This window comes from Crinia signifera, chromosome 1 (assembly GCF_055691185.1).
Source record: "Crinia signifera chromosome 1, ASM5569118v1, whole genome shotgun sequence".
NCBI classification, from domain to species: Eukaryota; Metazoa; Chordata; class Amphibia; order Anura; family Myobatrachidae; genus Crinia; species Crinia signifera.
Window position 1 is genome coordinate 108,188,225 of NC_139217.1, and position 25,004 is coordinate 108,213,228.

General features: G+C 47.1%; 1 protein-coding gene across 3 annotated transcripts in view; it reads right to left on the bottom strand.

Annotated features, from left to right (window-relative positions):
• The window catches only part of ZNF827 (zinc finger protein 827), a 177,312-nt gene extending 167,598 nt beyond the window's left edge, over positions 1 to 9,714 (bottom strand). The window contains exon 1 of one of the 3 annotated variants that reach the window (XM_083171196.1): positions 9,132 to 9,714. In XM_083171196.1, coding sequence (XP_083027322.1) covers positions 9,132 to 9,174 — 43 coding nt within the window. In that variant the 5' untranslated portion in view covers positions 9,175 to 9,714. The remainder of the gene's footprint in view (positions 1 to 9,131) is intronic. The other 2 variants (XM_083171200.1, XM_083171202.1) reach the window with 2 other exon arrangements.
• Between the last annotated feature and the right edge of the window lie 15,290 nt (positions 9,715 to 25,004).

The following is a 25,004-nucleotide window of genomic DNA, read 5'->3' on the forward strand; positions in this document are numbered from 1 at the left end:
CTTGCACTTCTGTGTGGAGAACTGAAAAATGAGAACTGTTGGGGGTCCTTGAGGACCAAGGTTGAGAACCACTGTGCTAAGCGATCTATGGTAGGCCGTTTCCCTTGAACTTCCCGGTGTCTAGATCATCCTATACACACGTTGCGATGTGTGCGAAGTGATCTGTGCTAATTTAGTTTTTGTTTGCATTTGCTAGGCGATCTGATTAGATTTTTACCTGTATGCACTAAAGATCTGAGCTGACGCACGGGATTGCACATTTCCATACCATAGGACAGTGATTCCCAAACTGTGTGCTGTGGCTCCCTGGGGTGCCTCGGGACACTTGCAGGGGTGCCACAGGTTGGTGGTCCAGGACCAGTTCAAATGACTTATGACCAATTATTTATGGACAAAACCAGTGCTGGTTGCTGCCAATCATAAAATATGTGTACAATCAGAAGTAAATCATGCCATTTAATACATAACTGAACCTACGAAGCACACAATCGACTTAATTTTCTATATATATTTGGGCCTAGGGGGTGCCGTGAAAAAATTCTGAAACTCTAGGGTGCCGTGATTCGAAAAAGATTTGGAACCCCTGCCATATTATGTACAGACGGAGTGATATGTGCTTAATTTCTAAGCGATTTAGGCAGATCACTTAAAAAAAATTGCCAAAAATCACACCGAGTGTATGCTCCTTTATTGTGCCTTCACAACCGGGGTTGGAAATGCCTGGTATAGTGTATATGGGCTTAACCCATTAACCTTAACCCATTAAGATCAGATTTGCATATATTAGATCCTTGTTTAATAGTGGTATTTGCAACCTTTATAAATGCTGAAACATTCCGAGACATTACTCACAATCAAGCATTCCCCAAATCCAACCTGGCTGTTATTAAACACATACAGTACTTAAGGTGCCCATAGACGGTCCGTTCCCGGACCGTCCGTTCTGTACTATGAGATGCACGCTCCCGCGCATCTCATCGTACGGTACAAAAAGTATGTGCTGCACATACTTTTTGTACTTGGTTTACATCGCATTGCATGCACAGTGCATGCATAAGCAATGCGAAGCATACTATAAAAGTACAAAACGGACCGTCAAAACGGACCATGTATGGGGGGCATTATACAAGCACAGAGCACTGCATTCTGGTAATGGTGGCAGTAATAAAAGTGGTTCTTCTCTACACTGATACTTGGAGGAAGCAACCCCTTTGTACAATGTATCAATTAATTGTACGTACAGTACCCTGTATCCAGAGAGAGTTTTCAAAAATTTAAATGTTTGTCCCATTTCACAAGAAATTGCTTACCAACAATGACAAAGTGCTAAAGTGAGCACCAATGTTTAAAGAAATTTTAAGTGCACTTTTTTCAATAATAAAAAGTCGGCTAGGAAAATACCATCTTATAGATTGCCAGCGGATTTAAAACTACAATACCCAGCATATAGACAGTTGTCATTTGATGGTAGTTTGCCTGAAGTACCAGGGCTCTTTGTCCATAGCTCTCACATTGTGGCAATATAGACATCTAACTTATAGAAGCATGTGGCTTATTTTATTTTACAACAAATAGCTTTATTATATAGACAATAGACTATTCAAATCTATTCTACGTAAATTGTCATATCGACTATATCGACGGTGCCGCTAGCTAGTGCGTACACACTGAACGATATCAGTTACCGATATAATTTGGTGACATCACCTAAGGCAGTGGTAGCCAACCCTAGCCCTCGAGAGCTACCAACAGTTCACATTTTACAGACAACCTAGCTGCTGCACAGCTGCACTCATTAATCACTGACACATTTTAAAAGATCCACAGATGGAGCTAATTAGCTCAATTGTGATTCTGTGAGGAGACCTGCAAAACATGCACTGTTGGTAGCTCTCGAGGACTAGGATTGGCTACCCCAGACCTAAGGCCACTGCTACACAGCCATTATCAGCCAATATTAACCAGCATGTTCAGATTTGTATGGAGCTCAAAATATTTATTAAGGGGGTCTGTTGCATGAATTACCTTGCATAAAGAAACACAGTCCATGTTTTGAAACACACTGTTTCAACAATACTTGATTGTAAGTTGTATTTGCTAAACCATATTGGTATCCTGCTCATTAACACAATTTCAAGCCATGTTGATACAGTACCCATTTCTGACCCTTTCACACAAAGGCAAGGACCCGATATTAAGTCCTGATATTGCTGTGAGGGCAACCTGGGTCGTTTGCCTGTATGAATAGGGTGCACATGGCTTATAGCACATACACGCTAGAAGATTATCTTTCCAATCTGGCTGGTTGGAATGAAAATCTGGAAATTTTGGGGAGCAAATGACAATTGACCATTTGCTACTAAGCATGGAATACAGACACAAATTTTTATCCTACAGACAAATTGGTCTCACACACTAGAAGCTATGAAAGACAAAAGATATTGGTGAACAATTTGCCTTGAGTTTATCTTGAAAGATATTATGCATCCACACTGAACGACAGGTGCAAATGGCATGAGCAATATTGGCAGATTGACCTGCATGTCTGGAAGATGTCAATATCGTTAACAATGAGGGAGTTTAATAATATTAGTCATACACACTAAAAGATGTTGCCATCAGTATCGTTCAGAAGCCCCTTTCTGAACAAGATTGATGCCAGTATCTTCTAATGTGTATGGGTCTTTATGCAGATGACTGCTCTTGTTCATTTTCCAGCGTTTGGGACCAAAAGTTCGATTTGTTCCCAGAAATTTCCAGATTTTCATTCCAACCAGCCAGATTGGAAAGATAATCTTCTAGTGTGTATGTGCCTTTAAAGTTACGCAGGCAGAGCCGGCCCTAGCCTAAGTGACGCCCTAGGCAAGATTTTGGCTGGTGCCCCCTAGCACCGCCACTAGTTCCGCCTCTGACCCTGCTCCCCTCTCCCAGCACCATCAAACCTCATCATAGCAGTCATCATTTTGGTGCTCCTACCCACAATATTTTAAATAGAAACAGTGCCCACATTCGGTGCGCAGCCCAAACAGGGGTGTGTTCTTGCTGGGAAGGGGCAAGGCCACACAATAGTACCCCCAATTCAAATTATACCACACAGTAGTGCAACTTTATTCACATTATATCATGCGATGGTGTCCCTTATTCACGTTACATCACACAGTAGTACCACTTTACCTTATGTACATTATTGCTCACATTATTCACAGTATTTTAAGCACCTCCATGGCCACACTGCAACCCCTTCCATCAGACTTTGGCCTGGGTAATTTGTACCCCCTACCCCTTTCTCTCGGCACCCCTGATAATACCACACAGTAATGCCCCTTACACATGACACACATTATTAATGTCCTTATAACCATAATGCCCCTTACACATTATGCCAACCTTTATTAATGCCCTTCATACATATAATGACATACATAATGCCCCTTACACATATGTTGCACATTATTAATGCCCTGATACACATGACACACATAATGCCCATTACACATATGTTGCACATTATTAATGCCCTTATACACATGACACACATAATGCCTGTTACACATATGTAGGACATTATTAATGCATTTATACATGAAACACATAATGCCCCTTACACATATGCCGAACACTATTGCACAACCAACCCGCAGACAGCACTCACACAGCCGCTAACATTGTGACCTCTGCCTCTGCTTGGATACAGATGTTTCCTCATACATCTTGCCTCAATAGGCCATGCAACTCCTGGCCAGTTCTTCTAACGTTGGGTGCCTTTTTTGCTGTAAATTCGTCTTATTTGCATTGTTATGACCAGCACACACAAGGAGCTTCCGATGATTAAAAATGTGGCCTGCCTATATTCTGTGTGTGACTGTGGCTGTACCTGCATACGGAAAGCTATGTTAAAGTGATTTCCATGAATACTCTATTTCATATGCAGATACAGCCTCACTCACACAGAGATTATAGGCATGCTGCATATCATTTTAATCAGAAGCAGCTGCTGGTGCCCCAAATGCCTTAGGCATTAACAAAACCTGAGCAAAGTAACCCTGGTAGTACTTTTCAGACTGCAACCTACCTGGGAAACATAACTCTAGTTCACCTTTTCACAATGACACATGGCGTGAGTTGTCCCAGCATTATCCCAGGTTCAAGGTGTGGTGTGAAATGGGTATCAGATACCTATCTTGGTTAATGAAATAACATGCATAGAACACTTTTAACAAGAGGTCAACTTGAAATATGATCAAATATTTTCTTGACTGTAACAAGCAATATTACTGAATAAAAGCATGCATCAGGTATGTTGGTGCACTTGTTTTCTAACCAGGATAAGCTAGTCACAAAAACACCCATTTAAAAAATGATAAAGCTGATTCAGAGATTCATGCAAGTCAGCCACAACTGAATTTGAACATAAAAATAAATATGGACATTCTGCTGAGTTGAACAGACATACATGCAAGCAAGCACAGCTGGTACCCAATCATTTGCTCAAACAACTGTCATCATTATTATTAAGGTGCACATGCACTAGCCTTATATACATGCAAGATATACAACTTAAATTAATTTAACCATCTGGAATCAAGCATGGATATCCTTAAAACCTGCACAGTAATGGCAGAGTTTTGGGAAACTTTGGATTACTGAATATTGGGTTATTCTTATTCCTACACACTGTACAGATATCGTTATGTTCAAAGTGTGCACTCCTGCACTGCATCTGTAAATATATTAACCTGAGTAGCAGATGGGACTACTTTCTCTTCTGGCAGCCATTGGGCAGTACGGATGGTGTAATGGTTAGCATTACTGCCTCACAGCGCTGAGGTCATGGGTTTGATTTCCACCATGGCCCTAACTGTGCGGAGTTTGTATAATAACCTCTCTGTGCTTGTGTGGGTTTCCTCTGGGTACTACGGTTTCCTCCCACAATCCAAAAATTTAGTGGTAGGCTAATTGGCTCCCAAAAAATTAACCCTAGAATGCCTGTGTTTGCGTGTAGGGAATATAGGGGCAGATGTATTAAGCTTTAACAAGAGATAAATCCAAGGGAGATAAGGAGAGATAAACGTCCAGCCAATCACCTGCTAACTGCCATGTTACAGCCTGTGTTTGAAAAAAGTCAGTAAGGAGCTGATTGGCTGGACATTTATCTCTCCTTATCACACTTGAATTTATCTCTTGTTAAGGCTTAATACATCTGCCCCATTGATTGTAAGCTCCACAGTATCTAGACTGATCATAAACTGACTCATGATAGACAGTCATATGGTCAACAGGGTCAAAAGGTCGACATTCATTTTTTTACACAAGTTTGAGCCGACATGTGCCGACAGGTGGTATTTCATGCCCTACCATCCACTAGAGCAGGCATGTCCAACCTGCGGCCCTCCAGATGTGCTAAAACTACACATCCCAGCATGCATTGCCATCATTCTAGCATTCCCTAATAGCCAAATTGTGGCAAGGCATGCTGGGATGTGTAGTTTTAGCACATCTGGAGGGCCGCAGGTTGGACAAGCCTGCACTAGAGCATGGAGTGAGAACAAAATAGTTTGCTGAGCGTAGCGAGGCACCGAGCCCGAAGCATGGCGAGCACAGTGAGCCATGCGAGGGGACGCGGTACACTTAGACAGTGTCCAACCTATGTCAACATAGACACCCTAAAAACATTAAAAACTCATGTCAACCTTTTGGCTGGCAACCTTTTGATCATGTTGACCTTTTTCATGTCGACCATTAGACCCTGTCGATCTTGTGACTGTCGACCGTATGACTTTCTATCATGAGTCAGTCTATGTCATATATCATAACCAGGGACTGATGTGACTGTTCAAATATTCTCTGTAAAGCGCTGCGTAATATGTGTGCGCTATATAAGAAACTGTTCATAAATAAATAAATTGAGGACTGCACATAGACCCTGAGTGAGTGCTGATCATACGTTGGCATTAATGGCATTCCCAGAGAATTTAATTTTCCTCTGTATAAAAGTTAAGGGAAATTGTCAACTTGCACCAGAACAATGAGAATGGTCATTTATATGTAACAAGTTTTTTAGCCATAATTCCAATAAACTTGCCTTATACTAAGTAAGGGCGATACTACAAATGCAACAACTTGCAACAATAAAAAGCATCCCTTCACAGTGCAAACTGCAACAATGTCACTAGGATAAAATTCCTGCAGTGCAAACTTGGGTACCTTATATAAAATGCTAAAAATTACCAATTAAAACAACACACTGTATAAGCAAATGTAGTATGTACGTAGAAATAATAACAAAAAAACGATATATATATATATATATATATATATATTATACATTCATATACACACACATCTCATTTTTCAACTCAAAACTTTTAGATCATCTTATTCTGTATTGCTCAATAGATTAAACTTCAGAGTCTGCTAAAACATTGGTATATAAATACTGCACTGACAGAACAGTGACAGACAAGAAGGAGTCATTGCTGGTCTCAGAAGCGGATGAAGAGGACGTTTATTGGACAGATACAGTCAATGCTCCTAGGGACCGTACAGGCCACAGTGACTGAGCTAAAATGGAGAATGACTCACAGCTGGAGGGGAGTAGCTGGGGTCGGGGTCAAGGTCACATGGCTCTGCCACTTAAATCTACATCTACTGTGCAGCAGAGGTCGCAGTTTGCAGATCAGCTCACTCCTTATGTATTACTGTAAAGCAGGAAAAAGAAAAAAAGAAAAAGATTTGCAAGAGCATCTCAAATTCTATTAACCCCTTCCTGGACCTCTTACAACTTCTTGCAAGTAGATCAGTGCTCTTTCCAGATGCAAGCTAGTCGAAGCCCTGACCGCAAGAGCATGCACTTCTTACCGTTTAAATTATGTTTGGAACCCCCCAGCAATCTATGTTTTACACTACAGTTGGGGAAGAGAGCTGCAGTAAATGAGCAAAATATTAGGAAATATTAATCAGTTTATGACACTAATAAGAAACACACGGTAGGGGGGGTGGGGGTGCTGGGCAGTCCTCTAACCTTCAAAAGGGCCACGCATTACCCTTAATTTCAGGAGTAAGTTACACTAATACATTTAATGAAACACATGTATGTAATAATATACCAGCAGGCATTATAAGGTATTACAAATATAACAACAAAGCATAATAAAGGGGCTAGGGGCAGCAAGTGAAGGCTAGACAGGCTGCATGTAGCTGGTACCTGTCACTGCTATACATCCCTCTGCATGGGGGGGGGGGGATTGGGTTATGAAAGTGAATTGGTCACTGGTAATAAATAGGCTGTATGCAGTACATGGAGATTGGTGTGATCTGCAGACTTCCCCTGGGTAACACTGGGGCACAGCCTCATGCACTACCAGCCTGCACATTATGTATGTGCTCCTAGCTCCAGTCCTGTAGTGGGCATGTCCTGATAAGGAAATCCAATGATTGTCCTTTGCATGCCAAGCATAAACCAGCAGACAGAGAGCATAAAGGGATCATAGATAGGAATATGCAAGAGCTGCAATGGAGACCTTAGGAGTGGACTTTTAATGAATGTCTATCCTGCCCGGGTTGCCACAGAGCCTCTGCTCTCCCCACAGTGTCAGAGACAGCCATCCATATATTTATGTTATGGATATTGATCGTTATCCGTCTGCAGCAGAGAGCAATGGCTGCACATGGGAAGCAACAACCTGACCCCTCCCTTCCCCCAACCTTGTGAACTTCAGGTGACCGGCTGTAGCTTGCATACACAGGCAGGGAAAACACAGACACATCCTCAGCTGAACTGGGGCAGGCAGGGAAAACAAGACGATCGGGTTGTTGTTTTTTTAATAATAAAAAAAAAAAAATGCAGACAGTTAGCTATACAACATGTACATCCCAGCCAATGCTCTCCCAGCCAATGGCCAAACGTCCTGTCAAATGTCAATGTCACATAGTATGTATGCAATGTGACTCACAGCCTTATGTATCCGCCTGGCCTTTCAAGTGTACCAGGCACAACTAAACATAGACTGAAACATAATAATAAAACAATTGTAATAAAATAAATATTTGGATGTGATTAAATACATATAGTAGGTCTGTGCAAGTGACTGCTAACAATAACATTTGTCTAAAAGCAGCTTGTGATTTAAATATCCACAGTGGACATTTAAATGAAAAGATGATTGTTAGACAAATACCACGTTTAAGTTCCCATAACCTGGCAAGGGTTAAATGAGTGGAAGCCCGGTCCTCTGTGGTCCAGATCTGCTCCCCCAAACCATCATTCTTCAAATAAAAAAAAAGTAGAACCAAAAGTTTTTCTATATTGTTATTTGTAAGATAACAGACATCCCTGTAGTAGCAGCAGCAGGGAGAGTGATGTGTGATCTCAGGGGCTGTCACACACAGCTCTGCTATGGAAACTATTGCACTGCTGCCTGATACACACACACACAGACTGGGCTGGGGCATGGAGTCTCATGTGACCCCCAGCGCCCGGGCCACCACTAGCCCCAGTGCCTTCACTTTCAGAAGCAGGGATTCCTATACACACACAGACACCCCCTTTTCTCGGCTCTCTCTCCCCTCCTCTACTTGGCCCACCCCTTGGGTTTTCTTGCACAAACCTCCTCCTCCCCCCTCCCCCTTGCATCTGCTGCTGCCTCTCCTCCCGGGGCCGACAGGCTCAGCAGCCGGAGCTGGCCGCAACCTTTACCCGGGGACAGAGCCCTATTGATTCCGGGCGCAGCAGCAGCAGCTGCCTCTGCCTGCCAGACCCCAAGCAGGGACTAAGCAGCAGCGGGCAGGGGAGCAAGATGCAAAACGGGTGCAAGGTGGGGTGAAGAAGAGGCACGGGGGCGGGGGCATGGCTCTATACAAACCTCCATATACTATTAGGGGAAGGAAAAAAAATGATTAAAAAAAAAAAAAAAAAAAATAGAGAGCACAGGGCTGCTCATCGCCAACATGGCTGCCTGGCTGAGACCTAAAAAGAGTAGGAATAATAATAATAACCCTGCTGGGCACAGCTATGTCTTTGTCAGCTTCACCTCTGTAACCCTAAACTAATGCAGAAAGCAGCAGCAGGCAGGAGCTGCAGAGAGCCAGACACACACACACAATGTAGCAATGCTGCTGCTGCTGTGACTTACGTGAGGGAAGGCGCTGGGGTTGCTCCTGCTTCCTCCTGGGCATTTTGTCCCCTTTCTATGTGATCTGTCTATAGAGAGCTCGGGGGGTTATTATCCAAGGCGATCACATTCTCCTCCTCGGTGAGTGCAGCCAGATGGGAGCAGGGAGCCGGCGATCGGAGCGGCTCCTGCGGGTTCCTGGAGTCAGGGAGCTTGGTCGTTGCACCTGGCTTGTCCTCCCTTTCACCTCCCTCCCCCAGCCGTAATAAATATTCTTCAATGGGGGAATGGATGTGATCTATACGTATGTGTGTGAGCGATGGAAGGGCTACATGGTGGTGGTGATGATGATGAGGAGCTGGTGCTGCTGCCGCTGGTGTCTATGGCAGCACCCTGTGTGTGTCTTCTAGCCCCCTAACACTATTGCAAGGATCAAAGGGCAGCAGTGGCGGCGGTAGAGCACACACACACGCACACACACACACATGCATGCACATATGGAGGGCAGCCTCCCAGTCTCAGACATACAGCAGACAAGCTCACAGCCAAGGCTGGGTCACAGTGCAGAGCTGCTGCCCTAGGCTCTCTCCTCCTCCCCTTGCACTTTGCACACCCTGCTCCCCTTCAGCTCCTGTAGGGAGGAGGTAGAGATGTGCAGGGACTGCAGTAAAAACACTCTGGAGGTTAATGCCATTGGTAAGACAGCGGAAGAGCTTGGTCCAAAACTTTTAACAATTTTTTTTTCCCCTCATGATTTAATTAAGCATTTCATGGGCTCCTTGTCTGTAGGTTATTTTATACTTGGGATGGGGGATTTTTTATGTGCTGTGTAAAGTGGCATTTTAAAAATAAATAAACATATAAATATATATATATATATATATATATATATATATATATAGTGATCCTGGATGAATGTATAGATAAATATAACTTCAGAAAAAAATAGACTTGCGCTAATTTAAAAACAACAATGAAAGCCATTTTCATCACAATATTAAAGGTGATAGGAAGAGCATCATTGTAGTCCACAGTATTGATCAGTGTAAAACAGGTGGCAATGCCTGCATATATAACAGTGTGATGCTGTTTCAATGGAAGCACCTGTTGATATGTTCTCAGAAGTAAAGGCATCTAGTTCATTGTTGTTGACGTCATTTTCACATTCACTTTTTACACATTCCACTGTGTGGTATGTGCTTGCAGTGTGACATTTGTGTTAGCGTTTAACTCTTTGTGTGGAATAAAAGAAAACGCTTAGTGCTACAATTGTGTTGCTTAATTAATGTAAGATCACATATGCTATTGGTGAAATTTAATAGGATGAGAGATTCAGTAAAGCTGTGTACACACGGGGGCGATAGGGGCTGAAATCGCTGGAAATATGGTCGCTGGCGACCATATTGCCAGTGATGGGAGTGTGCCCCGGCGTGTCCCGTTTTCAGCCCCATTCTAATCGCTGGTCGCAGGAACTTGCTCCTGCGACCAGCTGATTACCTCTGCGGCACCGCCGGCAGAGGTTCCCTTTCATCAGCGACCATCTCTGGTCGCTGATGAAAAGGAGAAACTGAGCAATATATTGCTCAGCAATATATCTCCCCCGTGTGTATGGGGCTTAAGTGAGAGCTTTGTTAAGAAATCTCCATATTTTTTTTAAAGCGGCAATCATTTTGATTTTGAAGTGTAAATGATTGCCGCTTTAAAAAAAAGACTGGAGATTTCTTACCAAATCTCTCACTTTCTGAATCTCTCATCCTATTAAATTTCACCCACTGTATCTTTACTCCACGTGAACTACAGTGAGTCTAGCAAAGACTGATTATATCCGGCATGCTCCTGGTGGGGACCCATTTTATTTTATGTGCAGCAAACAAACACTTTAATTATTTCTGAGAAATGATATCTATCAAATTGGGAGTGCTCTAATAAGTGTGGGAATGTTCAGGAACACATGGTGGCCTATTAAATATTTGCTGTCACTATCTAAATTGTAGTTGATCAATCATACTTAATTGCTGATTGATCCCTATGGGTTACTGCACATTAATATTTTAGGAAGTAGTCCCGTTATATCTCCGGTCTGCACTATATATAAGCAAACTTTTGGTCTGAACAAATGTCTATTTTAAAAACAGGCCAAATAGTGTCATGGTCCTTTCGTATATAACTTAAAACAATTAGGGCAGGATTCTCTAATAACCCCCGCAGCACATCGCCGGCACTCGCAGTGTTAATAATCGCATATGCAGTAATATATGCGATTATTAACGCAAAAGCGATGGCCGGCGATGTGCTGCGGGTCCCCCTCCCTCCCTGAACCCTTATCCGGCTGTGTGAGGGCTCCTTTTCCTTCTCCCTGCACCCAGAAGCTGTGCAGGGAGGAGAACACTGGTCCGGGCAGCACAGCAGGAGGATGCCTGGACACAGATAAGGGAGGGCATAGCAGATCGGTGGGGGACACGCGGGGCGGCAGGGGATGCAAAGGAAGCCCATAGCCGGGCTCTCCTCCTCCCTGCACCCGGAAGAGGATCATAGTGCAGGAAGGAGGAGGTCACAGGTCCGGGCAGCACAGCACTGTGTTGCCCGGACACAGGTGAGGGGGGGGGGGGGTAGATGAGGCGGAGGTCAATGTGGGGCGACGGTGGGTCGGTGTGGGTCGCGGTAGAAGCTCATAGGCTTCTATGGGGCATCGCCAGATTTTTCTGTCGATGCCCCCCGTTTCGATAACCCGGCGGGGGATGCTTAGAGCATCCCAAAATGTAGTAAAAACCCAGATAACGAGGTTTTTAACACATTTTTAGCTTAGAGAATCTCCCCCTTAGACTGTTGGGAGATATATGGCTAATCGGTGTAAGAGGAGGCTGGACTAGAACAACAAATAGAGGAGGGAGATTCTCTAAACTAAAAATGCGGTAAAAACTCTGTTATCGTTTTTTTACCGCATTTAAGCTCTAAGCAGGTTACCGCGACGGGAGGGCATCGCCAGAAAAATCTGGCTATGCTGCGACCCCCCACCGCCCCGCACCGACTCCCCCTCACCTGTGTCCAGGCAGCACAGAGCTGTGCTGCCCGGACCTGTGACCTCCTCCTCCCTGCACTGTAAATCCTCTTCCGGGTGCAGGGAGGAGGAGGAGAGCCAGCCCCCCCTGCAGCAGCAGCATCCAGGTCGGGTAAGAGAGGGGGGGAGCCTCCGGGACCCACTGCTCATCGCCGGGTCACTGCAAAAGACAGCTCTTAACGCAAGAGCTGTCTTTTGTCATAATTATTGCATATGTTAGATCATATGTGATAATTATGTTTGTAAGGGGGCGCGGATGTTAGAGCATCCCCCCCGGGGTCTGTAGATTTGTGATGTGTGACTGCACATATCTCCAATAATTACAGTAGGCCAACATTGCACAATTTTCTGAGTAACACAAATGGTTGCCCTAATTCACCTTTCAGGCACACAGAGGTGTAGCATGGCGCACTGACCCTCAGAGGAGGCGTGTTCTATCAGGTGCAAGCTCCACCCCCCACATATACTCCAGGTTTGGGAATGGGGGGGGGTTAGGCACTGAAAAGGGTGAGTTAGGCTGCGGGCGGCAGGGTTAGGCATCTTGTAGGGAGGGTTATGGAGAGAGGGTAAGTATACTTACCGGGCCCCTGTTGGGATTCTCACCATTGGGATGTTGCTGTCGGTCTTCTGACTGCTGGCATTCCACCAGCCATCCATTTGTATTCCGTTATAATGTTTGTATGTAACATCAGTTATAACAAAACATGTAAAAATGCATGCATACTTGTATATATGTGAACTCTGTCAGTTGGTACAGTAGGTGGCCCAACATCCATTTCAGTGGTAACATTCACCTTAATCATGGGACATGATGCCAGCAATGTAACAGCCTCTCTTTAACTATCAGGCGTTATTGCTGGCGATAGAACAGTTACAGAAGATATTAAGGAGCATATTTAAAAATGATGTTATTCTAAACCAGGGTTGCCGACTTTTTAATGCTCCTCTCCGGGAGAAGCCCGGAGAGGAGACTTTCCTTACCCGGTCGGGGGGCGGGGCTTGACGGTGACGTAATTAAGCCCCGCCCCCACTACGGGAAATAGTAGAAATTACTGATATCCATGGAGGGGGCGGGGCTAAAATGACGCGATTGTGCCATTTTAGCTCCGCCCCCTCCTCTGAGACCCGCGGATTGCGGCATTTACATGCCGCGATTCGGGGGGTTCAGGGGGGTCCCCCAGATTCCGGGAGGGTTGCCCACCCTTCCGGGGGGCCGGGAGGGGGACCCGATTTTCGGGAGACTCCCGGGAATTCCGGGAGGGTCGGCAACCCTGTTCTAAACCAGTATCCACTGCAGTCCCCCATAGATACATATTTATGGGCATCGTTTTTAGGGAAATCCTGCAAATATTACTGGTTGAAAAGGCCCCTAAGTCCAAATGCTTTATTAAAGAGAAAATTGTGCTTACTGCCAGTGACAGGTTCATTTACGTGGTGTTGTATATGGTCTTGCCTGCATTAGTTCACACACCTCTGATTGGGGGTGGGGTTCAGAGGAATAGATTGGTACAGGAACACATGAAGTGGTGGTGTCAGAGAAACATAAGGGAAGAGAGGCCACCTTCTGACCTGGAGACAGGGGGTCAGAAGCACACTTGGGGACATGGGGTCGCACACATTGGGAGTGATGTGGGCAGAAGAAAAATTAGGGAGGATGTCTGTGGCACACTTGAGTAGTGGGAGGAAGTTTCACACTGAGATTGTGTGTCAGAAGCACATTGTAAGGGGTGTGGGCAGACACATTTTGGCAGTGGGGGGTTTGCAGAGCACGCTTGACAAGGGGATGGTTCAGAAGCACACTCGGAGTGGGATAGTACAGCAGGCAGGTACAGTCGGCAGTGGGACAAGGTGGGTAGGGGTAGGGAATAGGAGAAGCCAACAGTCACTAAAGTCTCTGCCCTCTAGCAAGAGTTATGCCTGGGGCACACAACTTTCATACCCTGACACCAGGGCCATCTTAACCGCATTATTGGCCCTTGGGCAAAGTAGCGCAGTGGGGCCCCTACTTACACAACCACTCACAGAAATAAAAATGATCAAAACAATTAAGCTTATACTTATAGGTACCTGCAACAAATTCAGTGTTTAAACATAAAAAAACATGCTGTACAGGGCAAAGTTTAATCCACGTAAACTTTGGACAATATAACATGACATGTTCCTCTTTTTCACTCTGTGCCCCCATCATGCAGCTTTTTCTACCCCTTCACTCACCTTTCTGTTGCCTTCTTTCTTTTGATTTCTTCTCTTTCTTCTCACCTTGTCCATTGCAATGGTGGCTCCTCTCTTGACTCTCCTCACTAGTAACGTCAGGTGTGATGATGTCACATCTGATATTCAGTGTGACCACTAGAGGAGGAGGACAAGAAGAGGAGGGATGCTGGAAACGTGGGTGAGCACTAACGGTATCCATAAGCAACGTTTTATTTTTGACTTGTCCTGCCTTAAGCTGCTCTGTGGCCGCTATGCTTGTGGGGCCCTCGAGCAGTAGCCTACCCAGCCCAGTAGGAAAGATGGCTCTTTCTGACACCCTTGTAAATCCTTTTCTGCAGTACAGCAGATCATCAGTGTAAACTTTGGGGAGGAAGTTTGGTGCCACACACTGGTGATTTCAGCAGCAAATAACTATGAATAATACCCCATTCACACCAGCCACCCGTCAATTACCCGGCATTTTTAAGTGCTGGGTAATTTTGCCGGTTGCAGCCGGACCCCATTCACACCACCAAAAAATTACCGGGTTAAAGCTTTTCAACCCGGTAATTTGCAGCAAACCCCGGGTTTTGGTGGTGTGGAAGGGTCAACACGGGTCTTAAATCCCGGCACTTCAACCCTGGTCAAGAGCAGGGTCGGAGTGCCGGGACTTAAGACCCATGTTGACCCCTTCACACCACCAAAAAACCCCGGTTTCCCAGCAAATTACCGGGTTGAAAAGCTTTAAACCGGTTATTTGTTTTGTGGTGTGAATGGGGTATTAGAGGCACAGGTGGGATCAGCTCTGTGTTACAGGTCCCTCTGTGATACCAGGTACATCAGTGTTAACTGTACTTTCCTGATGCCATTTTGTGGAGAGGAAGGGGCAGTGACAGCTAGGTTGCAGCTGCAGCAACTGGCATGCACCACGCCATTCCGCTTGCCAATGGTGTCGCAGATAAACTGATACTGTGCTGTTGGATGCAGTTTGGATCCATAATCACACCACCTGCTGCATTACCATAGTGCTATTGCTGCTTCTTCAATGTAAGCAGCTATAGCAACTCCAACCACATCTAGATGACCTGCATTCTACCCTGTGCTGACAAAGAGCCTAATTCAGTTTAAGTTACAGCTTCTCAAAACGGCGCTAGGCTGCAGGGGGGCTGCGCCCAGCACATGGTAAGGCCACTCCCTGCTCGCTGGGTCCCTCCCTGTGATGTGCCCATGAGATTTTGCAGGCACATCGCTAAAGTGTACAATCAGCACTACCTGGCACAAATTAGTCAGTTCAGACGCTCTTGCAGTGCTGGAAAAGGCAGTTCAACAGCTTTTCACTCTTGCCTGTTGATAGCAGCACCAATTTAGATATGGGCTAAAGCATCGGAAATGTAAGGCACTACACACTGCTGTACTGAAGGACTACTGCAAATGTTTAAAACAAATATAATTGTGTTTTTAAGAACTGAGATTGAGGGTGCAACAACTATATGTATGCTCCAAGGTTAGGGTTGTCTATCAAGGCAATTTGAGAGTCCCAATATTTCAGGGACAGGCTTCCAACACTTACACACTGTTCCTGCAAATCTCTTCACTCCTATGTTAGTCCCTACTCCAGCTCTATGGAGCTGCATTGTAACATTACTGCTGTAGTACATAGAAACATAGAATTTGACGGCAGATAAGTGTTAGGGGTACTCTTTACTTAGTGCGGCGCCCGTCGCGGGCATCGCGGGTACATTAATGTATGGCCGCGACGCGACCGACGCGATGCCCGCGATTTGCCATTGAAATCAATGTAAAACATAAAAATCGTGTCGGTCGCGTCGCGGCCGGCCATAAACGTACCCGCGATGCCCGCGACGCGATGCTCACGATTTCCCATAGGGAACAATGTTAAAAGTCGCGATGGACCCGATTTTAGTGTTAAATGGCTCAATCAACCCGATTTGGCCATAGGAATCAATGTTAAATGGGCCACAGAGCCCATTAACCCTTAATTGTCCCCCCAATTTTTTAACGCCACCCCACGATCCACGCCAACCCGAAGCGTGGCGAGCGCAGCGAGCCCGCGAGGGGCGGCGGTACGCGTCCTCCGACCTTTTCATGCCCTACTATCCACGTCGGCGTGGTGTGAGAATATAATAGTGTGGCGAGCGCAGCGAGCCACCGAGCCCGAAGCGTGGCGAGGGGACGCGGATACCTTCACAGGTAGACGCGTCCCCTCGCGGGCTTCACAGGTGTCCGTGGCGACCCGGACACCTGTGAAGCCCGCGAGGGGACGCGTCTACCTGTGAAGGTATCCGCGTCCCCTCGCGGGGCTCGCTGCGCTCGCCACGCTTCGGGCTCGGTGGCTCGCTGCGCTCGCCACACTATTATATTCTCACACCACGCCGACGTGGATAGTAGGGCATGAAAAGGTCGGAGGACGCGTACCGCCGCCCCTCGCGGGCTCGCTGCGCTCGCCACGCTTCGGGTTCGCGTGGATCGTGGGGTGGCGTTAAAATTTTTTGGGGACATTTAAGGGTTAATTGGGCCTAATTCAGGGTTAATATGGCCAAATCGGGTCAATTGAGCCATTTAACAGTGAAATCGCGGTCAATCAGCCTTTTTTAACATTGTTCCCTATGGGAAAATCGCGGTGATCGCGGTCATCGCGGGCATCGCGACCATCCAATTTTACCCGCGATGCCCGCGATTACCGCGATCACCGCGATTTTTACCCGCGATGACCACGATTTTGATCGGTGGCGCCGTGCTAAGTAAAGAGTACCGTGTTAGGTATTGGGGGTAACCCCGCAGCCGGGACTGCTGTTCAGGACAGCCACGGCAAACCCTACTCTCTGTTGTGTACACTCTGTTGTACCCCCCAGGCTGGGTGACCGACCTCTGCAGGTGTTCTAGTCTTCGCCTGTAGCCGTCACGTTTGGGAGGGCGAGTTAAGCCCGCCCTAACTCCGGTACAGCCAGGTGTTATGTATAGACAAGAAGCCGGGGACCCCCCCAGGGTACAGTCAAAAGGAAAACTAACTAAACCCTAACTGAGGTTTAACCAAAAAATGGCGACTAGCCAGGCCCTGGCTAACGCACCTATGCGCCCACGACCTGGTCGCTACGACTTTACGACACCCGTCGTAACACAACCACAACAAACAATAAATGGACAATGCCAGGGAAAAGGGGTACGAGGAAGGCGGATGATCCTGCCCGAACCAAGGAATAAAAGAAGATTAGCCTAACCGGCAAAAGGTAAATAATAAACCAAGGTAAGAACAAGAAACAACCCTCTGAAGGGTAAACTCACGGAACCAGGGGTAATAAGAGGACAAGGTATCCACTGGAAACATTCACAAGGAGGATCCACTAGGAAAAGCACAAGCAGGTGGATAGAACCAGGAAGAAACTATCACCGGCGGGGAAGTGCTGGCCTGGCTTCCTTAAATGAGCCAATGAGGCCAATGAGGCTGGAGAGTCCAGCCCCACCTACATTGATTGCCCCCTCCGGACACCTGTGGTCCGTTTGTAAGATGCGCTGGGAGCCGCACTGTTACCCTGCCTGGCGGCGTCATCCGTTGCTAAGCAACGGCGCCGCCGTAAGCAGGAGGTTCCCCCAGCGTCCGGCAGCTTTCCAGGTTGCTGGGTGACGCTGGGACGGAGGGCGGGCGCTGTGCCTTGCCGCTGCGTCCTCCGGCGTCCTTGGTTACCCGGCAACCTGACGTCAGAGCCGGGAGGACGGACGGCCGCACGGAAGCGCCGCTCCGTCCTCTGCCTGCGCCCAACAGTACCCCCCCCTTGAGGAGGGGTTAACAAACCCCTAAGACCAACCTTATGGGGAAACTCCTGAAAGAATTTAGCCTTAAGTCTGGGTGCATGCAGATCAGAGTCCGATACCCAGGATCTTTCCTCTGGCCCATACCCCTTCCAATGGACAAGAAAATACGGAAAACCCCGAGAAATTTTATAATCCAGAATTTTCTCCACCAAAAATTCTGTTTGTCCATGGACATCAACCGGAGAGTTGCCTCGACCAGTCTTTCGAGGGAATTTTTTTGAGGTAACTGCGGGTTTGAGGAGAGAAGCATGAAAAGTATTAGCGATCCTTAGGGCCCTGGGGATCTGTAACCGAAAGGCGACAGGATTGACTTTTTTTATGATGGGAAAAGGACCAATACATTTTTGGCCGAACTTAGAAGTACCCTGTCGGAGTTTAATATTGCGTGTTGACAGCCAAACCTGATCGCCCACTTTAAACTTACAAGGTCGCCTTGACCGATCAGAAAAATCCTTCTCTCGAAGAGCAGCTTTTTTAAGGGCAAGATGCACGTCTTTCCAGATGACCCTTAATCTGGTCGTGGTGGAAGATAGGATCACAGGTTTCTCCGGACCAAGTGCACTGGCCTTCGGATGAAAGCCATAATTGGTTAAAAAAGGAGAAGTATCCGTAGCTGAGTGGTGAGAATTATTGTAGGCAAATTCGGCAATAGGAAGAAAGTCTGACCAGTCATTTTGTGTCTTAGAGACAAAAAGGCGCAAATATTGCTTCAAAGACTGATTAAGGCGTTCCGTTTGCCCATTTGATTGAGGATGATAGGCGGAGGTCAGACTCAGTCTAATTTTTAAGGCTTTACAAAACAGTCTCCAGAACCGGGCAATAAATTGCGGACCCCTATCGGACACGATATCGGTCGGCAGACCATGGAGTTTGAAGATATGATGTAAAAATAACTTAGCCAACTTGCTGGCCGAAGGCAACTGAGGCAAAGGAACAAAGTGGCCCATCTTACTGAACCTATCGATAATTACCCAGATTACTCGGAACCCTGATGAGGGAGGCAGATCAACTACAAAGTCCATGGCAATATGAGACCAGGGTCTAGAAGGGATGGCCAAAGGAATAAGTTGCCCTGTAGATGACATTCTAGGAACTTTATGCCTGGCACACTGGGGGCATGACTGGACATATTCCTTGACATCAGAAGTGATGTCCGGCCACCAGACACACCGGGAGAGAAGTTTCAGGGTCTTTTTGACGCCAGGATGCCCTGCAATTTGACTGTCATGGAACTCTTCCAAAACTCGCCTTCTCAGGGACTGCGGAACAAATAAACATCCAGCGGGTATTTGTCCGGTTGCTTGGTCCTGGACTTGAAGGAGTAAGTCTTTGAGAGTCTGCGTAATTCCGGAATGAATTATAGACGCCGGAAGAATGGGCCGAGGGGGCTCCCGAGGTTCCTGTTTAGGAGAAAAACTACGGGACAATGCGTCTGCCCTAATATTCTTTGATCCAGGTCTGTAAGAGATAATGAAATTAAAACGAGTGAAGAATAATGCCCACCGGGCTTGACGGGCATTTAGGCGCTTGGCCGACTCTAAATATTGCAGGTTTTTGTGGTCCGTAATTACCAGAACCTGATGGTTGGCTCCTTCCAACCAATGCCTCCATTCTTCGAAGGCCCATTTGATGGCCAATAATTCACGGTTGCCGACATCATAATTGACTTCGGCAGATGAAAATTTGCGGGACATATACGCACAGGGAAAAAGGAGGGAGGACTTGGGATCTTGTTGAGACAAGACTGCTCCTGCCCCTACCTCAGATGCGTCGACCTCGACCACAAAAGGTAGCTGGGGGTCGGGATGTCTCAAGATGGGTGCGGACACGAAAGCCTGCTTAAGTGCAGTAAATGCTCTATCCGCCTGCGGAGGCCACTGAGAAGGATCCGCGTCCTTTTTGGTGAGGGCCACTATGGGGGCTACCACGTCAGAGAAGGAGCGAATAAATCGCCTATAATAGTTTGCGAATCCTAAAAACCTCTGGATAGCCTTAAGGGTTATGGGCTTGACCCAGTCCAAGACGGCTTGCAATTTTTTAGGTTCCATGTAGAATCCTTCGGGAGATATTACGTATCCTAAAAAAGATACTTGGGAGATCTCGAATTCACATTTTTCGGGTTTGGCAAAGAGGCGATTTTCCCTGAGCCTTTGAAGAACCAGACGAACCTGGTCGCGATGCTCCTCTAACGACCTAGAATAAATTAAAATGTCGTCCAGATAAACGACTGCAAAGACTCCCAAGAAGTCCCTTAAGACGTCATTTATAAAATCTTGGAAGACTGCTGGTGCGTTGGACAGGCCGAAAGGCATTACAAGGTACTCGTAGTGCCCCGTTTGAGTACTAAAGGCAGTCTTCCACTCGTCACCAGCCTTGATGCGGACTAGATTATATGCACCCCGCAGGTCGATTTTAGAGAAGATCTTGGCTGTGCGAAGTTGATCAAATAACACAGAGATTAATGGCAGTGGGTACGTATTCTTTATGGTGATCTTATTGAGTGCTCTGTAGTCTATGCAGGGTCTTAATGATCCATCTTTCTTTGAAACAAAAAAGAACCCCGCACTTAAGGGAGACTTTGAGGGTCGGATGAACCCCTTAGTTAGGTTTTCCTGAATATACGTATTCATGGCCTGTGTTTCTGGTTCAGACAAGGAGTATAACCTGGCTTTGGGATATTGTGCATTGGGGATCAATTTGATGGCGCAATCATAGGGACGATGGGGAGGCAACACATCGGCTCCACCTTTAGAAAAGACATCTGTGAAATCAGCATAACAAGCTGGTACTCCTTCTAAAGAGACCACAGCCCCTAAATTTAGCCGCTCAAGGCAGTGGTTAGAGCAGTGCTCACTCCATCGCACAATCTCTCCTGTCTGCCAGTTTACATGTGGGTTATGTACTTGAAGCCAAGGATGACCCAGTACCAGGGGAATGGCTGCACAAGAGATCAACAAAAAGGAAATAAACTCTGTATGCAAAATACCAATGCGTAATGATACTGGCGGGGTTTGATGCAAAACCACACCATTGGCTAGTGGACTGCCATCTAAGCCCCGCATAATTATAGACTTTTCCATAGGTAACTGAGGAATTCCTAACTTCTCAGCGACCTGAATGTCTAGAAAATTTCCAGCTGCTCCACTGTCTATGAAGGCAGTTAAAGACATCTTGGATCTCCCTATCTGGATTTCAGCAGGGACCAATAGGGCATTGTGAGGGGTGATAAGTTGTGAACCCAAGTGAACCCCCTCTGTATTCACTTGGTTTTGGCATTTCCCGGCTTGTTGGGACAGTTGCGCAGGTAATGCCCCTTAGTCCCACAGTAAATACATAGGCCAGTATTCATCCTGCGGGCCCTCTCATCCGGAGAGATACGGGATACACCTACTTGCATAGGTTCTTCCTCGTCTTCCGAGGGCATATAACCAAGAGAAGTGGATCTAAGACCTGACCCCCTTTCAGATCTTCGTTCTTTGAGACGTCTATCAATTTTGATAGATAATTCCATCAATTTGTCCAGTGTCTCTGGTGTGGGATATTGAATAAGACTGTCCTTGATGGCTTCCGAAAGCCCCAGTCGGAATTGGCTACGTAGTGCTGGGTCGTTCCAGCCACAATCATTCGCCCATCGGCGGAACTCTGTGCAATACGCCTCAGCAGGATTTCTACCCTGTTTAAGTGCACGTAAATGACTCTCGGCAGATGCTTCTCTGTCCGGGTCATCATATAGGAGCCCTAATGACTTAAAAAACCCGTCAACTGAGCGCAAGGCGGGATTATCTGGTTTTAACCCGAACGCCCACGTTTGGGGGTCACCTTGTAATAAAGACATAATTATACCAATCTGTTGTTGTTCTGACCCTGAAGACCGGGGTCGAAGCCTGAAGTAGAGTTTGCAACTCTCTCTAAAATTGAAAAAATCTTTTCGGTTCCCCGAAAACCGATCGGGGAGATTCATTTTGGGTTCTGGTGGAACCTGAAGACTTCCCTGTGCCCCATCCTCCTGAGATTTTACCCTCAGGGATAAATTCTGGACCATCTGGGTTAATCCTTGCAGCTGACTGGCAAACGCCTGAGCCTGACCTTCAGGAGTGGGATTCATACCAACAGGAAAAGGACCACAATATAACACCCAAAGCTACCTGTCAAGGACCAAACAAGGAAAAATATTTTTTTTTTTTTTTTTTTTTTAATATATATATATATGGCCGGTGATAATGTTAGGTATTGGGGGTAACCCCGCAGCCGGGACTGCTGTTCAGGACAGCCACGGCAAACCCTACTCTCACTCTGTTGTACCCCCCCAGGCTGGGTGACCGACCTCTGCAGGTGTTCTAGTCTTCGCCTGTAGCCGTCACGTTTGGGAGGGCGAGTTAAGCCCGCCCTAACTCCGGTACAGCCAGGTGTTATGTATAGACAAGAAGCCGGGGACCCCCCCAGGGTACAGTCAAAAGGAAAACTAACTAAACCCTAACTGAGGTTTAACCAAAAAATGGCGACTAGCCAGGCCCTGGCTAACGCACCTATGCGCCCGCGACCTGGTCGCTACGACTTTACGACACCCGTCGTAACACAACCACAACAAACAATAAATGGACAATGCCAGGGAAAAGGGGTACGAGGAAGGCGGATGATCCTGCCCGAACCAAGGAATAAAAGAAGATTAGCCTAACCGGCAAAAGGTAAATAATAAACCAAGGTAAGAACAAGAAACAACCCTCTGAAGGGTAAACTCACGGAACCAGGGGTAATAAGAGGACAAGGTATCCACTGGAAACATTCACAAGGAGGATCCACTAGGAAAAGCACAAGCAGGTGGATAGAACCAGGAAGAAACTATCACCGGCGGGGAAGTGCTGGCCTGGCTTCCTTAAATGAGCCAATGAGGCCAATGAGGCTGGAGAGTCCAGCCCCACCTACATTGATTGCCCCCTCCGGACACCTGTGGTCCGTTTGTAAGATGCGCTGGGAGCCGCACTGTTACCCTGCCTGGCGGCGTCATCCGTTGCTAAGCAACGGCGCCGCCGTAAGCAGGAGGTTCCCCCAGCGTCCGGCAGCTTTCCAGGTTGCTGGGTGACGCTGGGACGGAGGGCGGGCGCTGTGCCTTGCCGCTGCGTCCTCCGGCGTCCTTGGTTACCCGGCAACCTGACGTCAGAGCCGGGAGGACGGACGGCCGCACGGAAGCGCCGCTCCGTCCTCTGCCTGCGCCCAACAATAAGAACCATTTGGCCCATCTAGTCTGCCCCTTTTATTTACCCTTCAGGTAAACTCAACCCTGTTGTTTCGGGGATGGCGGAAGGGGCGGGTCACGGCTGAGTGAGCGAGCGTAGGCACCCATCCCCTCTCCCTCCCGCCCTCCCGCTGAGGTTAGCATGATTATGGAAAAAAAACCCCGCCTGACTCTGTTAAACATGCCCTACCAGTGAGCGTTTGTCTGGAGCCACTTTCACATCTGAGACGCGGGCACGCTGTCATCCTACGTTCAGGGAGTGTTCTGTGGGTGACGCGACGAACTCTGGGAGAGTGAGCGGTGCACCCTGGGAGACTGAGAGGAGGAAGTAAAGACGCAGCGCGTGTACAGCCGGAGGCTTTCGGCTCCCGGCGTCTCACAGCAGAAAACAGTGCCTAAGTAGGAGCCCCACGGCGTATTATCCTGTCGCAGGCAGCTGGACTAAAGCACAGAGGATTAACTAGAGTACCGCTGCAGTGTGCTCCGTCAGAGCCCCTTGGTTACAGACGTCTCAAGTAGTGGTGGCTCCCTAAGCGCATTATCCAGCTGTGCAGCCTGTCGGTTTATGGTGACGACGACCCCACGAATCCCACGCAAGTACTGTGCCTTTTATCTTTTGAGGGGGGGAGAGGAGGTCTGCTTACAGTGGTCTCGGGCGCCTCATTACTGACTGAACTAGAGTGTTGTGGGTCTAGGGGCAAGTCTATCCCCTTATCTCTCAGGTGGAACAGCTGTAAATTGTCGGTGACTTCCGTACCTCCCCTCAGTGTGTTCCACATATTTGAAGAGCTTTTTCGAGTTAAGCTGATATATAAGATACAATGGGGAAAACTGGCCAGAATACAGCCGCTGCACGCTTGGAAAAATACGCCCGTAAACCCAATCAGTCCGGGCCTCCCTCACAAACCTCTACTCCAGCATCTTCACCAGTTAAAGGGGATACTCCCCCCCCAGCTACTGAAATAACCCTGCAGCAAGTGTTGGACGCTATTAACAACTGTGAGTCCCGCCTGTCTGTCCAGTTGGGAAAAGTACAATCGGATATCTCCCTTCTTAGACAAGATGCGGAGAAAATTAGGGAGCGAGTTACCGAGGTTGAGATACGTATATCTCAAATTGAAGACCAGGTTTCCCCCCTTAATAATCAGATTAAAACCTCTCTTCTCAGGTGGGGGAGATGAGGTATAAGCTCACCGATATGGAGGGGAGATTGAGACGTAGTAACGTTCGTTTTCTGGGATTTGCTGAGCGAGTCGAGGGTAATGAACCCGAAAAATTCTTGGAGCAGTGGCTTGTTAGCACATTTGGAAGAGAAGTGTTTACCGCCCAGTTCGCCATCGAGAGGGCCCATCGGATCCCTGGTCGCCCCCCAGTCCCCGGTGCCCCACCACGAATGTTGATCGCTAAACTTCTTCATTTCAGGGACAGAGACATCATCATTCGTTTGGCAAGGGCAAAACCCGAGCTAAGTTATAATGGGGGTAAAATCGTTACCTTCCCAGACTTCCCGATTGAAGTCCAGCGGGACAGGATGAAATTTAAGGACATTAAGACCAGACTTCGGGATCTGGGTCTACAA